Source organism: Caretta caretta, chromosome 1, assembly GCF_965140235.1.
Source record: "Caretta caretta isolate rCarCar2 chromosome 1, rCarCar1.hap1, whole genome shotgun sequence".
Classification (NCBI taxonomy): Eukaryota; Metazoa; Chordata; order Testudines; family Cheloniidae; genus Caretta; species Caretta caretta.
The window spans coordinates 242,211,941-242,229,157 of NC_134206.1; the positions used below are offsets into that span (position 1 = coordinate 242,211,941).

Sequence of the window (17,217 nt, forward strand, 5' to 3'; positions counted from 1 at the left end):
TCTTACTCAGATAAAGTGCCCAGTGGGAGTTTTGCCTGAGTAAGGACTGCAGGATTTGAGCCACTGGTTCTCTGCCTTCAGACTCTTGATTGGGGGTGAAAATAATCTTGTGAGGTTTGGTCTGGCTGGAGACAAATAGAGGGGAGCAAGAGGGAAAGGAAGGGGCGGTGTAAATAGAGAGGGTTCAGGAGAGAAGGTAAGAGGGAGACTTGAGTATGTGCTGTTTCATAAATATTCCAGAGAATGGGAGCAGGAGTTCATGACAATCATATGAAATCTACTGGAGTCAGAAGCAGGATGATTCTAAAGGGAGGCTTTTTTACTTACTACCAAGGGACTAAAGAAGAAATCACTGCACTGGTCTCCAGATAACCCTAGAATCTGAAGGCTTGGGTGTCTCTGTCCATACTGTACCTGATCTCATAAATTCTTTAAAGCCAGAACCAACAAAGCTATATCCCTGGTGAACCCCTACAAACTCCTCTATAACACCACCTACTTTTCAGACCCATATCAAGATGTAAATAAATTCAGCCTTCCTAAATATCAGGCAGAGAAACAAAGTGTTTGTGTGACTAGAGGAGGACTGGTGGTATTGTGTGTTGGATCTGGGTGAAATTTGCTTGTGGAAGGCATGTAGTTGGCTGGCTTTCTCTATACTTCCTCATGCGATGTCATTTACCAGAGCTCTTTGGTCCAGAGGCCACCAGCTCTATCACTGCAGAACTGGTTAGCAAGTGAAATCATACTTCACCATTCTCTCTTTCCTCTGCCCCTCCCAGTCAGAAAACATTTCCATCAGCTCTAGGACTCAACACACTGCTCACTCCTTGACAAAAATGGACTTTTACAAAGGGAGGGCAATCTACATGTGGAGATTTCCCTTTTTATTCACACAATCACTCAAATTGCTTACACCCCTCATCATCTTGTCTCGTACCCACAACATTTCAGAGGACGACTCGCTGAGCTCTTTATACCATGATCTTCTGGCTATTAGTCTCACTGCTGCTTAATAGTCTGTAGCTCCCATTCTGTACTACTTTCTTTGCGTGTGCTTCAGCATACAAAGACACACTCATACATGCTAATATTTTCATGGTCACTGATGGGCACAGGCAGGTGGATATAAACGCAGACACTCCTTCCCAGTAACAACTACACGCCCTCAGACACCATGTCACTTTGACATACACAGGAACAACCATACATTCCAACATGGCCTAGATCACTGACAAAGACTTGTGGCTGGACATAAATAAATATAAATCCACCCACCCTACACTCTTTCAAGGTACGCAGACACAGCCAAATATAATGATGGTCACAGATACCCACACCTGTGCATGATAAATGGATATACTCAAATCTGTGCATGCCAATGCAATGTATATGTGCAAACTGCCCAGTGTGTTCAAAGAATTGAACAAAGTCTTAGTTGGCTAAGGGCAGCAGCTCTGCCAGAGGAGCCCAGGCAGGTAAGCATGTCCTGCTGCGAGACTGGCTTCTGCAGCAAATGAAGATTCAGCTGCAACAGAAAGCTGTCTGACACTGAAGGGGAATAGAACAAAGGAAGAAGGACCCTAAGGACCAAAGATGTGTCAGCTGCTTTCTCTGAATAAAATCTGAGGGGGAGGACATTATGTGAGCAGCTTTCTCAGTGACTCAGGCCTGGCTGTCTTTTTCCATCACTCTGGGCACAGTAACACAGTGCACAAATCAAACTTGATTTCTCTCTCCAATACTACACAGTAACATGTAACGAGAAACTTCTTTCACCCAGGGAAGTGGCTAGCAGGTTGTCAGGAAGCTCCAGTAAGAACAAAAAGCAACGAATACTGTACTGTATCTGCTGATCTGGAAAGTAAGGACATCTAAAACTGTCCCTGTGACTGCTTCTTGGACAATGTATTCCAAAATCCCTGGCTTCTGTTCTGTTCAACTCCTGTACCATTTCCTTTCCTATAATGCAGAGATTCATGACCTTATTATTATTATCAATATTCATCATTTTTACTTCCATAATGCTTTTCTTCTGAGATCGCAAGATGCTTTGTAAAAGGTAACTCACAGGACAGCACTCCTGTAAGTTAGGTAAATACTGCTATCTCTATTTTACAGATGGGGAAATTGAGGCATAGAGCCATTAAATCCAAGGTCACACAATAAGCCAGAGCAGGGAATAAAATCCACAAGTCCTGACTTCTAGCCCCTGCCATTAGAGCATCATGAATTCTATTCTCAGGAGCTAGGTCCTGGCGTTCACTGATGGCTGAAATTTGGCAGACCTGGCTTCTGCTTTGGAATTATTTTTTTAAATGCCAGAATTTAAAGGTAAGTAAGTAAATAAATAAATAAGTTTAGCTGCTTCTTAGGAGTGGCCAAAAATATACACTCAGCCATGAAAGGCAACTGAAATAATCAAATGCTTAGGGTTACATTTTTAAAGCATTTTGTGGGAGAGAATTTAGCTGTGCAACATTTGTTAAAATTGAGAGACAAAGTTTTGAAAATGTAGTTACACAATGGGCTTGAAAATAAGCCATGTAAAAGTGAATCTGGCAGAAATTGTGTCACTACCTGAGGTTTTCTCATATGCCAGATCTTAAACTAACTCTGTGTCTGTTGTGAGTGGTGTGAGACCTGTCACTCTGAAAGGTACAGTTGAGAGAGTCGTTACTGAAATGCATTCTAAACCTCAACTTAGAAGTAGGCCCGAGCTTGGGGCAATGTGCACTAGTGGTGAATTCACTTCAATGTCACTGAGATGGCTTCATTGGGGGGTTGCCTGTGTAAGGACTGAGAAAAACTGAGGAGAACCTCAGGATCTGACCCATCTGCAAACCTTCTAATTAGAATGCTGAACACAGAGGCATGCTAACAAACATGCACACACACTGAGATATACATGCATGTGTACAGTCACCCAAAAGCATGCAGATAAACATGTCTATGTACTTATGCTCTCAGATATTTTCAGCCACCCAAACGCACTCCAACAGATGTGCAGATTTAAGATATACACATACACTCAGATACTGTGTTCATATATTCAGCCATATACAAAACACCCACCCACACACCTACTCCAAGGCGCACACAACTCCATCAACAACTATGCATACCCATGTGTGCGCGTGACCACCTCCTTCTTGGCCGACACATCTGGGATTGAACCGGGGACCTCGAGAGCTAAAAGCATGAGCTACTACATCTTGAGAGAAAAAGCCAAGCCCCTCTAGCTGGGGGCTGTAACAAATCATATCCCGTAAGGACTGGCACTGAGGGAGACCTGTAACACACCCTCACCAATGGGTTACCTGTGCACACAAATACATACATGCATACACACTGATTCAGATCTAAAGAGATGCACACTCTCAGGTAGATCTGTAGCCCTACACATAGCTATCCAAACACATTCAGGAACATATACTACAACCAAAGGAATACACTCACAAAAGCCTCTGCCCCCCACATCCGAATTAAGTTTTTGATCTGGGAATTTCTCTTTTAACAATTTAAAAAACTTGTCACGGGGAAACCCAGTACATGCAGTATTGCACACACAGATGTGAGCGTAAAGCTACACACAAACCGAGGCACCTATTGATCTATCTTAGGGTTTTCCATAGCACCTATTGCTGTAGTGCATAAGTGCTTCCCAGGTAATCTGATCTGCATGGGAAGGTCTCTGGTAGAATTCATGGAGTCTTCCTACATATCCACACATCTACGATTTCTTATGATAAAGGAAGCTGCGCCAGATAGGTTCACTTTCAAGAAATGATTATATGGAATGCTACCAGCACCTTCTGAGACCCTATCTCAAACTAAGCTTCGTCAATTGCTAATCAGGTGGGCAGAAGCACCTTAATTGATCCTGAGGGGTGTAAAGCTCTTCATCTAGTGGAGTGTGTGTGTGTGTGTGTGTTTTCTCGCTTTTTCAGACTCCAAGTCTTTTGGAACAAGACAAGACAGTATGCAGACAAACAAGGCAGGTTTGCTCAGACCCACAAACAGTGAGCAAGCAACAAGCTCCTTAAGAGAAGGGGAGGGATGCATCGATAAACTACATCACACTTATTGGGAAGATGACAACTGTTCGTTTGATGCGAGCTGCTATTTCCAATGCCCATCTGCTAAAGCTGTAGTATACCAAGTGCTGATAGCAGGAAGGGAATCTGAGAGGACACACCAACATACAACACATTCTCTTATTCAATAGTGTTATAAGTTCAAGGGGATTTCAAACATTTCAGAACAAACTCCATCCTTAGCCGCTGCTCATTTATCAGTGCATCGAAAGATTGCGTAACAATGATTCATTTTTTTAGTAACAAATGTTAGGAACTTAGAGCAAAGGACTTGCCTAGATAAAGAGAGAAGATTTAAACATGCCAGGTAACAAAAGACATGTGCAGAAATCTGTGGGAACTGTATAGTAGGAGGGAATTCTTTAGAGGGAACACAGGGACCATCACTAAGTGTCATTTGTACTTTCTATTCAGGGAATAGGGCTGCCCCTGCCTGCATTCTCAGCTGAGAAAGACAATTGTTTATTTGGACAGATATGGTCTTATAGAGGTATGCCATTTATCATACTTTTCTATGTATTTTGAAATACAAAGCTGACAGATTTAGGAGCTAGACTGAAAACAAATGCTTTTGAATTCAGACAGGGGTGGAAAAGAGAGGGGGCCGTGTTTGGTCTATTCTTCCCTTTTTTCATGTACAAATTCCATGGTAATGAAGCATATCATATTGACCGCCCTGAAGACTTCTGTTTATCCATACAGCAGGTACAGCATGAGCAGCAATAGCATGAGCTTCCCTACAACACCCTGACAAGGTGCCTCAAACCTTCTACATGGGAAGAAATCATGGGAATTACACTGAAAAGATGTTTCAGAGTAGTAGTCCCGTGTTAGTCTGTATCCGCAAAAAGAAAAGGAGTACTTGTGGCACCTTAGAGACTAACATATTTATTTGAGCATAAGCTTTCGTGAGCTACAGCTCACTTCATCGGATTCATTCAGTGGAAAATACAGTGGGGAGATGTTATGCTCAAATAAATTTGTTAGTCTCTAAGGTGCCACAAGTACTCCTTTTCTTTTTACTGAAAAGATGGACTCAGTTATCAAATGTGTCTCCCCACCAGAGCAGGGTTGTTCCCTATAGTATATATTCAGGCTTTAAATGTTCCTAATGAATGGACTTCCATCATTTTACTTGGAAGATTATTCCATAGATTAATCTCTCAGTCAGGAGAAATATTTAGCATAATTTGCACTTCATTACTTCTAATTATTATACCCCTTTCCTCACCCTATATGATGGGCACTGGAGGATTTTAAAAGTGGGAGGGCCAAGCCACCAAAATTGGCCAAATTTGAGTGGCACTGCAACCTTGTGCACCAGGTTGCAATGCCACTAACTCCCATTTGGCCCATGGTGCAGGGGCAGCCATCATGAAAAAAGTGTGTGCACGGAGGAATGGCCCTTTGGCTCCTGTCTCCCATGCCTATGCTATATGATGCCTCTCCATCTTTGAGGTTTGCACCCTTTCAGTGTTTGTAGACTATTTCCAGGCTGCCCTCTTAGGGCTTGTCTACATGGTGCTTTAGTGCAAACTAGCTGGGGAGCAAATTCTAATGCTCACCAGTATGTCGCGCACCAACTGAACTGTGTGGCCATTTGTGTGCACTAGAAGTTCCCTAATGTTTGAAACAGGACTACATTAACGAGCACTAGGGAACTTCTAGTGCTCACCAGTAGTGGCCACGCAGGGCAGTTAGCATGCTCCACACTGGGGTGTCTCTTCTACAAGCAATATATATGGAGAACTCTTCAGTTTTCCACAGACAAATCACTCTCCCCACTCCCTAAATCATTTTAACTGCCCTTCTTTGAACTCCCTCCAATTTATCAATATCTTTCTGGTAATGGGGTGCCCAAAACCTAATGCAGCATCCCAGGTAAAGTTACAGCAGGGCACTATTACTTCTCTGCTACATGATACGATACCTTTACTGTACATATACAACTCAAAACTGCACTGGCCTTTTCTGCTGCCACATCACATTGCAAATTCATGTCTAATTTGCTATCCATTAACACCTTTTTGCAGTATTTCTACTTCTCAGGTTTCTCTAAACTAAATTTCTTTGTTACTTTATTGTCCATGTTTCTAAACTCTTTAAGTCCCTTTGTATTATATTTCTGTCCTGTTTTTTTTAACTCACTCTCATATAGTGTAGTTGCACATTTCATCAATGTATTACTCCCTCTTCCAGATCATTGATGAAGACATTAAATAAGGGTAAACCTGTGGTACGCTGAGAGCCCTCCTCCCAACTTCATACACCAGGCTATTTTTATGGTCTTTTAGCCAGATTTCAATCCCCATGATTGTGCTCCTGTCCAAGTCATTTTGATTTAAGTTTCCAAATATGATTTATTGAGATTCTTGTTCCACTGATGTCTATGGGAGTTTTGCACTGCTTTCAGTAAAAGATGGCCTAAAGTATCAAATGCTTAACTCAAATCTAAATGTAACGTACTATAGCTCCTATGTTTCCTTCATCCACTAATTCTGTAATTCTATCCTGTCCCATCAAAAAAACAATGACGTTTGCGGGTAAAATATATTCTTTATAAACCTTATGCTACTCACTTCAGTCTCCAGGGGCCATTCAATCCTTGGCCTGCCTGCTGAGATAACCAGAAGTGGTGCTAATTAGTGCCAATTGTGCTGGTGGATTTTGTGATGTGTAAATGTGTCCAGTGGGAAATCAAATGAGACATGGCCATGTACATTTTCTATGGATTTTTTTGGAGTGGTGGGGAACCAAGGCATAGGGGGGAAACTACCCTGTAAAATAATAGACTTTTTTTTTACCCAGTTTACCTGATCTCAAATGAAAATGGAAAAGTAGGGACAGGTTTCTCGGTGGCTACTGGGATGCTCGGATTTTTTTGGAGGAAGACCAAGGGGCATCTACACAAAAGATTCTAGGTTTGGTTCCCACAGTTCCACCTCGAAAGAGTTGCCTTTAGACCTCTGTGGAGTGGAAAGTATCACAATGCCATGGAGAGTCCTGGACTGGGACTACTCCTGCAACTTCCCATGGCACAAATCTCACTCTCACTTACACTCCACATTTCCCATTGATTTTCCTGCTATACAGTTTTACTCATGCCAGGCTGATTATGAGGGAAAGAAAATGATGCAACAGTCAAAAAGTTCTCTAAGTCGTTCCAAAAGTCAAAACAAAAGAAAACAAAAAATAAAAGAAATTTTCAAAACAACAAAAACAATCCTTAAAAGGAGGAGTGGGGGGAAGAAACAAAAAGAAAACCGGGAAAGACAAATGAATGTTAGAGCAGGCACGATCATGGACAGACGCCAGCTACTTACGTTCACCTCGGTGATTGCTATATCAACAATGCTACCCACAACAATCAAGGCGTCAAATGTATTCCATGCATCACAGAAATAGTGCTGCATGTGGCAGAGAAGCCGAGAAAAGAGAGAGAGAGAGAAAGAGAGAGAGAGAGAGAGAGAGAGAGAGAAAGAAAGGAAAAAAGGTAAAAAAATATTAAAACAAAAATAAAACAAAAACAAAAAAAAAGCATGAAAGAGGGAGAGAAGAGAAAAAAATAAGAAAAGAAAGAGGTTACGTGGGCATATTAAATAGTCTCTTACCACTTTATAGTACTGGCTGCTCAAACCTCTGTAAAGTTTCACATGATGGAGGGTATCAACAAAAGCCTGGTTAGTCAGAAAGTTACACTCAAGCATGTCTACCCTTTGGAGGGAAAAAAAGCACACACACCCCAAACTCTGTGCGCTTTCACCAGTCACAGCCGGGGGCGTGCTATGACAAGTGAAAAAGAAGGAGGCGGTTCCCCCTCCTTTTTTTTTCCCTGGGAGAAGGAGAAGGACGACGGCAAGTTCAATAAAAGCATGACTAGAGGGGGGAAAAAAACCAGAAAAAAGAGAGAGAGAAGGAAACAGAGGAGGAGGAGGAGGAGGTGGTGGTGGTGGTGGTATCCTGGGGAGGGTAGAGTAATACTCACATTAGTTTCACTGAGAATGACGTCTATAATGCTGCCAATTACGATGAGGAAGTCAAAAACATTCCAAGGATCACTAAAGTAACCCTACATAAGGAAGGGGCAGGCAGGATGGGGATTAAAAAGGAATGTTAGACAGACAAAAACAGTTCAAAATTACCATTAGAATTATTGCCTTGATACCTCAAGCAGTTTTGCTCTTAAATCTGCGCACTGGTTTAGAGACCAAAGACCAGTTCTTGCATCTCTTATGCGAGCCGCCTATTCTCCAGCCAATGTAAGCATTGAAGCCAGTTGGACTCCCTGCTTGAGTAAGGACTGCTCTGTGAGTAGGGGTTGCAGGACTGAGTCCTTCAGGTGTCAGAGCCACCTTTCTCCAAGTAACCTAACACCTTCCGCTATTCTGGTTTTCCTGGGTTGCGTAATTTTGGGGGGAGGGGTAAAGGAATGGTGACCCTTGGTTCTTGCCAGTATTCACTCCCATGCTGCAAATGAGAAATGGCCACTGGGTCCACATTCAGGCTGTAATGGACTGTGCTGGGGCTATGAAAGACCAGGTGTCTCTTAAGAAAAGAGAAAGAGGGGCCTGATAAAATCAGGAGATGGGTTAGAAGGAGCTTTTACAACTCATTGGTTATCACGTTTGGTTCTCTGCCCAAACACCCTTTGTGGATTTGCAAGGCACCACGAGCTTCTACTGATTGTGCCTTAGCTCTTCTCTTCAAGGCACTGAGGCAGACTGGTGCTCTTAGCAAGAGAGATGCAAAATCATGCTCTTAAGTGTCCCGAGCGTCTGTTTGCCCAAAGCTGGGAATGGGTGATAGAGGATGGATCACTTGATGATTACCTGTTCTGTTCATTCCCTCTGGGGCACCTGGCATTGGCCACTGTTGGAAGACAGGATACTGGGCTAGATGGACCATTGGTCTGACCCAGTATGGCCGCTCTTATGGTCTTATGTTAGTGTTATACTCCAGGCTCTTTATGAGATCCTGCCTGTTGCCTCCCTACACTCCAGTGGAGGGTCCTCAGCTCTCGCTGCTTTAAGTCAAGTACATTATGATATTTTACCCACTCTGTGAATTGATGCTGAGGGCAACTTTATGTGTCCAATTTGCCTACCAACCTTCAGGTGGCACCAGCCTCCACTGCCTACCATCCACCCCAATGATCCTGGGCAGTAAGGGGAGCTAGGATCCAGCATCCTTTTCAGAAAGGCCTTATTCAGTCTGGCTGCTGAGCTTCTGGTTGTCTGTCTCTTTTTCACATTAATATCTTGAGCAAAGTTTTACAGTTACTCTCAAGAGAATTCATCAAGATTTGCAAAATACTTTGCCAAGAGCTCCCCTTTCATATATGATCCCCCTTTTCTTCAATTTTAGGAACAAACAAACAGGAACTCCTGTACTCCTGTTATGTATTTTGGTTGCAGAAGGATGGACTAATCTGACTTCCCTGATTCCCAGCTGTGTCTTGTTTCCAGCGATATTGAACCTAAGTTGCACTACGCTTGCTATTCTTAGTGCTGGAAAGTCAGGTCATGGGTAAAGTGTGAGCCTGAGTTCCCAGACAGTATTGCAGAAAGAAAAGAGGGGAGAAAAAATAATCCCACTGCTGGCACTGCAAAAGCCAGGCTTGGGAACCTGAGATTGTTGTGGGCACAACCAATATCTGGGTCAGACACTGGCTAGGAGTTCCCTTCTGAACTCTGGAAGACAGCCCAGATGGATTCTTCTGGACTAGAGAACTCTCACATTTATGGGCCACGCCTTGGGCAGAACAAACAAACATGCAAACCCCACTTTCTGACTGAGTACACACCAGACAGTTGCTGTGAGGGAAATTGTTAGAATGGATTTTGAAAAGAGAAACAAGAAAAGAAAACCCATTCTGAAAAACACAGCGAACATTTTTGTGTGCAAACATGAAACAGGTTTGTTCAAAACCTGAACTCTTAAAAAAAATTTGCCCAGTGAGTGCAAATTTCCCACTTCATATCCCATATTACACAGTCTGCTACTTGGGGAGAGGAAACAGGAGCAAAAGCAAATTTAGGGAATATTATTATTCAGCATCAAGCCTAGAAAATACACAGCAAACATTAGCATGAGCACAGCAGTGATCTCCAGCGTTTCTAGCAACCAGATGGACCTGGAATAAAAGTGTAATTAGAGTTCACCAAGGGGAAGGGGAGGGAGAGAATGGCAGATTAAACTGTAAAGGCACTCACATTTTGAATAAATAAAGAACATATACAGATCACACGGAGCTCCAAGAACTTGCCTTTGTGACCTGACATGACCTCAGCCCTGAGGGCACTTGAAGAATCAAGAGAATAAAGCAGAAGACAGTGGGCCCAATCCCACAGCCTTTCTTCATGAGTACAGTCCCACTGAGGTAGTGGCAGAGCTCACATATTGAAGATCTGCAGGATCAGACCCAGTAACATGTCTACCTTCCATTTCCTTCTCTGTGTTCATCTACCAGTCCCATGAAGGATTTCAGTGGGATTCCAGACAGCTCTTGAAATAGGAACTCTGAGTTTGCTTTTATGCAGCAACAGGGGTAAAGTTCATACCTGTTTGGTTGTTTGGGACTGTGCCCACCAAAATGGTAGCTGTTTACTTTTAAATCCATGGATACTTTGTATGGTTTAAACAGCTTTTAAGCAAGCACGGGAGATGCCACCGTCAGATTATACCAACTTTACAGCAGATCATAGTTTGGGCCTAACCAAGTTGGCCATTTGCTTTTAATGAATATCTGGACTCCCAGCCCAACAGCCAATTTTCACAATTGGTGTAACATCAGGGTGACCACTGGGGCCAAATTTTGTCTTCAGATGAACATGGAAGCCAGTGGATCCAATTCTCTCAGTTACAGTAACATAACATCTCTGAAGTCAACCGCACTGCACTGACATAACCAAGCAGTATGTGGCCCAAAGGGAGCTGTGTATCTAGATCCCAAGGCAAAATCGGGCCCTCAGAGCAGAGGTTCCTTTTTTCATCAGAATTTAATAGGCATGATTCTGCTGTCAGTTACACCAAAATAAATCTGGAGTCACTTCATTTACTTCCATGGAGTTACTGGGGTTTACACTGGAATTACTGATGTCAGAAAATGGGCCCATGTTTTGAACCATGGCTTCCCTCAAATGGCAGCTCTGCTGATCCCAGTCAGCCATTGGCTCATTCTGAAAGTCATGAGTCATGGTCTTGTCACCTTAGTCTCCATAGGAGTCACACCCGATAATGACCCACTGTTGCCCATGTGTGAGGTACACTCAAAGAAGTCTTCCTCACACACTGGGTTGTTTGATAAAGAGGAACCACTGATACTCTTCCAGTTTTATTCATCCCCACACCCAACAGTTCAATGTTTTAAGAACTGAATTCAAAAATCTGATTTTAAAATCATTTCCCTACTCTTCTCCTGACCCCTCTCTACAGCAAAAAGGGGGGCTTGAATCAAGAATATATTATTCATAGTCATACAGTCTAAAGAAATCATAGAGCGCTGCTGCTTATAGTCTTCAAATAAGGTGCAAGGAATATTTTGTTTGATGGAAATTAATTAAATCCTTTCTTAAAAGCCAATCCTTCTTAGAGACATCATCTGAAAACTGCCCATGTGATTGCTTGGTTTTGGATTACAGTTTGTAATCTTGTCAAGAGTTACAAGCACATATTGAGAGTGAATTAGACCCCTTTGGGATTTGCTTGTTATGACCTCGAAGTACCTCTCAAAGCCAGATTCCTTGTTGGAGAGAATCAGGGTGGATGATGAAAGGCAAGCTGACTAAGGAAGGAGCTTTCAGTCAAATAAAGAGGTAGCAGTTCCAAACTATTTTTCCCACCGGAAAGTTTTGATTTTTTTCCCCCAGGGAAGGAGGGGGAAGTGAACTGAAGGCACTGTTTATTTTTGCAATAGAGGAATTTAGAGTGCAATACCATAATTTACCCTTAAAGGGAGACGCTCACCCTGTCTTCAGCCATAGAGTTACATACCACTGTGCTGAACTCTCCTGGGATTTATTGAGGCATTGCAGTCACCCCCTTGTGGGAATTTTTTGGAGTACATGATATCTATGGAGCTTGTGTGGGGGGAGGCCAGATTGGTTACTCATGAGCATGAAGTACCCATCATTACAATAAAACACATACATTTTCTGCCCCTCTCTGCACTCCCCCCAAAAAGGAACTGATAGCAAATCACCCCAGGATCAATTAAGTAATGACAAGTTGATCATACATATGCAGTGACTGACTGGAGCGGAATCTCATTTGTGCAGGGGAGCAGACACTGTATCACTTCTGTGCCAATCATCTTTAGATTTCTTGGCTGTTGAGTTCAGCTAACAAGATACTGCGGTTTGTTTCAATACTAATGGAGCCACTGTGATCTCTGGAGACCATGGCTTTTACACTCTGTGAAAATACTCCTAAGTACAGTAGTTGGGAAGTCTTGTTAACAGCAGAGAAATTTGCCCACGGGAGCCTGTCTGAAGGGCTGAGCTCATAGTCACTTGGCACTCAAAATAAGGAACTGTGCGGGACAGTTCTAGCACAAACCAGGCTATCCCAGGCACAGAATTCCTGAGGGGAAAAGGGGGTGGGGTGCTGAATAGTGATCTCAGCTGGGTTAGGAGTACAGGGTCATCTCTGTGCTAACTGATGTGCAGATATTTCTTTGCTTAGCCACAGGTGCTCAATGCACTCTTACTACAAGGTTTGCAAAAATTAACTAGTCTCTTCCACTGTAAAACATATGTAGCTAAAGGGTGCAGCAAAGCCTCAGTGTTTCTATTGGGTGGGATCTGAATGTAGGTCGGATGGTCCCCAATGGAAGAAGCTGCTACAATACTGCAGAAAAATGGGAAAGATATAAAAAGGGAGAGGGAAAGAGAGAGAGAGAGAGACGATGGGGGAACTAACAGGAAAGAATACTGACAGGATGACCTGGTCTCAGAGTACCTGAAATAAATCTGCACGTCTAGACAATGGAAAGAAACATTAGTCTTAAGCCAGGTGTCTGTTGGAAGAGGGAGTTTATGGGAGGGAGGGTTAGGGGCTGGTTCAAGGATGACTTCCTGATAAGGAATGTGGTTTCTTAGGAGAGCAAAAGTTGTTTGATTGGAATGGACAGCAACTCAGACTTTGCTGATGATCTGAAAGCCACAATCTGGTACTAGCACAGTACCTTCATGTTCAACACGGGAATACATTTTTGAAACTCTTGCAGGCCACTTGGAGTTGTGTGGTTCACCTCTGGGCTTTTACTGAAAGAGCCTTCTCTGGAAAGTGGCAAGGCAAGGGGGCATCTCTTTATGAAGAAATTTAAACTGAATCACATATATTCCATCATTTGAATCTTGGCACACAGTCTCACCGGCATATCTGAGAGAATCACATGTATTCTGCAGAATATTACAAAGCTACAATAACAACTGACATCAAATGGAGATAATGCAAATTATGTTAAGATGCCATTTAGCCATAACAGCAATCATGGAAATTAGCAGTGCCTAGAAGAGAAGAAATAAACTGGAGGATGCAGCTGCTTGCAGATCATGACAGACTATAAGAAAACAGCACCTATTTGCATACTATCAGCTCTCACTCATTGATGGATTAATTTTGAGAGACAGAGTCATTGCAATTCACCTACTGCTTGTCGTAATGAGTCATTCCTGCAGGGAACCACAGCTGTAGCTCACGAAAGCTCATGCTCAAATAAATTGGTTAGTCTCTAAGGTGCCACAAGTACTCCTTTTCTTTTTACAAATCCTGTACTCCATCAAAGCTATAAACAGTCAAAGGAGACAAGTTCTTCAACTTCTGAGTCAGTTCCAAAAATCCAATTGTTTTTAAAGGAACATGGTGCTGCTCTTTGCTTATTTAACAAGAAAGCAGCCCCTTCATTTTAGGGTAGGACTCATTTTTAATAACCTGGATATCTTTATTTTACACTTCAGTCTCACTTCTGATTCATGAGCTCTCATATTTCCCACATTAGGAAGCTACCGAAAGCAGATGGGTGGTTTTCTCCTGGGATTTAATGGACCACCCAGACATATTGTCCTTAGCATGTCAGAATCAAAGATGTTGCAGGGGCTGGATGGCTCTGTGATTGGTAATAGAACACAGATACGTTCATTTCTAGGTCTCTCGCTGAATCTGGCTCAGATTATCAGTGACCAAAAATTATTATCCTCTGATTACTGTTTGACAAGGTGCAGTATCTAAAATGGGTTACTGGTCTCTGTTTTGTTCCTAGTGGACAAGAGTCCCCATCTCTCTCTTATGCACACACATGGAAAATCTTCACCCCAACTGGCACTAACTGGCCTCCTGGCTGGCAGTCTTAGAAGAAAGAAAATACTTATAGAATCTGAACTACTCTTTTTCCTTAGAGGAGGTGTCTCCAGATCAGGAGTAAGGGCAATGTTGAGGATGCCTGCCCTGCAACAGTCTGTATTGTATATGTTTTGTGGCTAAAGGACTTCCATTTCCAGATCTTACACTCCAGTTCATATTGCCCAGCACTATGTTCACTTGCAAATAATCAGATAGGTCCTTTCCCACCTGGATGATAGTGCAGTTGGTTTCATATCTTTAGTTTCTTCATTTTTCTAGGTAGCTGTCATTGTGGTATATAAGCACTCAGTCATGTGTGAGGTCTGAAATTCAATGTGTGACCTCAGGGTGCCTGTGCCATAGATCAGGTTAGAAGCACGGCAGAGGCGATTCCCTGTATCTCTGGAGGTGGCACCCAGCAGCGAAAGCGCCTCCTAGTAGTGGCAGGAATATCTTTCAGGCTGCACAGTGGGAAGGGATGGAAAATAATGACTCTGAAAAATGACTGTCACTAGATGAAACCCTCCTGGAAAACTGTTGTTGCTGTTGGCTTGGATTCTTCTTAGTTTTGTGGGAAAGGAGGATAAGGAATGGCAAGAGCCTGCACGCACCTATGTTTCAGGCCTCCCTGACATAAAAACATGAACACAAGAATAGGAATGGAATGCTCCCCTATCTCCATTGCTGGTACCCTGGAACAATGAAATCAGCTTCTTGACCTTCATTCAGGTGGAACCCTTTCGATCCAGTGAAGCTCTGTAAAGAGCCATGGGCTCTTTCCAAGAATAACATCATCATGAATACCCCGTGGTCATAGTAGGAGGATGTAACCCACAGGAAACCTTACACTCCAGTTAGAACACTGACTTGATGGAAAGACTGAAAAATGGCTGTGATGGCTAGCTATGCCTGAACATATCACATTCTGTATATTGATAACCATGTGCAATTTGCTATCATGTCGCATTAGGGAGAAAGTACAGGTTTCTACATTGGTGGACTCCCCAAAGGCTACAATTAACAGGTTCTGTCATGATCCGGCAAATAAGTATGAGAGAGAATGCACCAAGACACCAGCACAGGAGGAGGAAAGAACAAAAAGCTGGACTTTGCTATAAGAACATAAGAGAACATAAGAATGGCCATACTGGGTCAGACCACAGGTCCATCTAGCCCAGTATCCTGTCTTCTGACAGTGGCCAATGCCAGATGCCCCAGAGGGAATGAACAGAACAGGTAATCATCAAGTGATCCATCCCCTGTTGCCCATTCTCAGCTTCTGGCAAACAGAGGCTAGGGACACCATCCCTGCCCATCCTAGCAAAAAGCCATTGATGGACCTATCTTCCATGAATTTATCTAGTTCTTTTTTGAACCCTGTTATAGTCTTGGCCTTCACAACATCCTCTGGCAAAAGAGGATATAAAAGAAGTTCCCTCTTTTTAGGGAAGGGAGCATGACCCAAAGGAAGCTGTCCCCTGCAAAAAACAACTATGAGCAGATACATTTCTAGCAACAGGTAAGGACACAGCGACCAATCATTGACCTTTACAACTGATGCTTCCAGGACTCTAGTAGTCCAGCTTTCCATAGCCACTTGTACCTGACAACAGGAGCAAATGCTTTGCTTTAAAAAAAAAAATCAGCTTCACTTCCCTCTTTCTGAAAGAACAGATCCCATGTTCTTTAAATACAATGACAAGTGGGATGCGATGGTGGATTTGTGAGTGGAGGCTTCTGCCTGCACATCTCTGGAAATGAAGAATTTTTTATCCTTATTTTGGTGGAGGATGAATTAGGAAGTGGTAACAGACTGGAAAGCATCCAGAATCAGTGAGAGATGTCTTAGGAGGGGATACAGACTCTGTTCATGTAGGTGCCATGAGATGGAGCTGGACATCTTGTTTGGCATGGCTGGTACAGAGGTAAGGTGGCCCACTGGAACAACTCTACACTCAAGTGACAGTCCTGAGAGATATACATCATATGTTTTTAGACTGTTTGGTTTACTGTAGTTTTCTCTCTGTATTTTTCAAAAAGGCCCTCATTTTACAGAGAGTATAGTTTTTCCATCTATAGAATAAGACCATCACCAATACTCGCTCTTATGCATCGATCTCAAAGTGTATTATAAAGGAGGGTCAGCATCACTATGCCCATTTTACACTTGGGGAAACTGAAAAGCACAGAGCAGTAAAGAATCTGCACAATCTGGCCAGTGGCGGAGTGGGGGATAGAAATCAGGTCTCTTGGCCATCAGGTCTCGTGCCTTATTCCTAGGCAACACAGCCTCTGACATATCATTTCCTAACGGGATATAAAGTACTGTAGATGGGGCCTTGCTTTACCCTGTTATTTGGCGTTGTTGCTAAATGAAGAGACCTGTGAGAACTTTTGACCATTTTGTATGAGCCTGTCTGAGGTGACAGAGGTTTGGGATTTCCCTTCTGTGGGTGAGAACAAGTTACTTTTCCCTGATATTGTTCCTTTTCAGTGCAGCTGCTGTTGCCGCAGGCACCATTGTGAATGAGACCCCAGTGCACCATCCCACTGTGCTTTTAACACAGCGTTAATAATTTTCTATATTAATAAAGAGTAATAGCTAATACTGTGCTTCCCACACCGCTGCATTGTGTAGTTATATCATTATTTTTGATCACTCATAATGACATTAAAACCCTCAAGTGCCAGACTGGAAATAAATCTGTCATAATGTTGCAGAAATATGCAAATTCCCTGGGTACGTCTACTGTGAAGGAAAAGGTCCCTCCTTAACGAA

At 42.8% G+C, this 17,217-nt stretch overlaps 1 protein-coding gene across 1 annotated transcript in view; it reads right to left on the reverse strand.

Moving 5' to 3' along the window:
- CACNA1C (calcium voltage-gated channel subunit alpha1 C) overlaps nucleotides 1-17,217 on the reverse strand; it is a 706,039-nt gene that overhangs the window by 73,085 nt on the left and 615,737 nt on the right. Inside the window, exons 31-32 of the mRNA XM_048828634.2 lie at nucleotides 8,083-8,166; nucleotides 7,421-7,504 (exon numbers count right to left, since the gene is read on the reverse strand). Coding sequence (XP_048684591.1) covers nucleotides 7,421-7,504; nucleotides 8,083-8,166 — 168 coding nt within the window. The remainder of the gene's footprint in view (nucleotides 1-7,420; nucleotides 7,505-8,082; nucleotides 8,167-17,217) is intronic.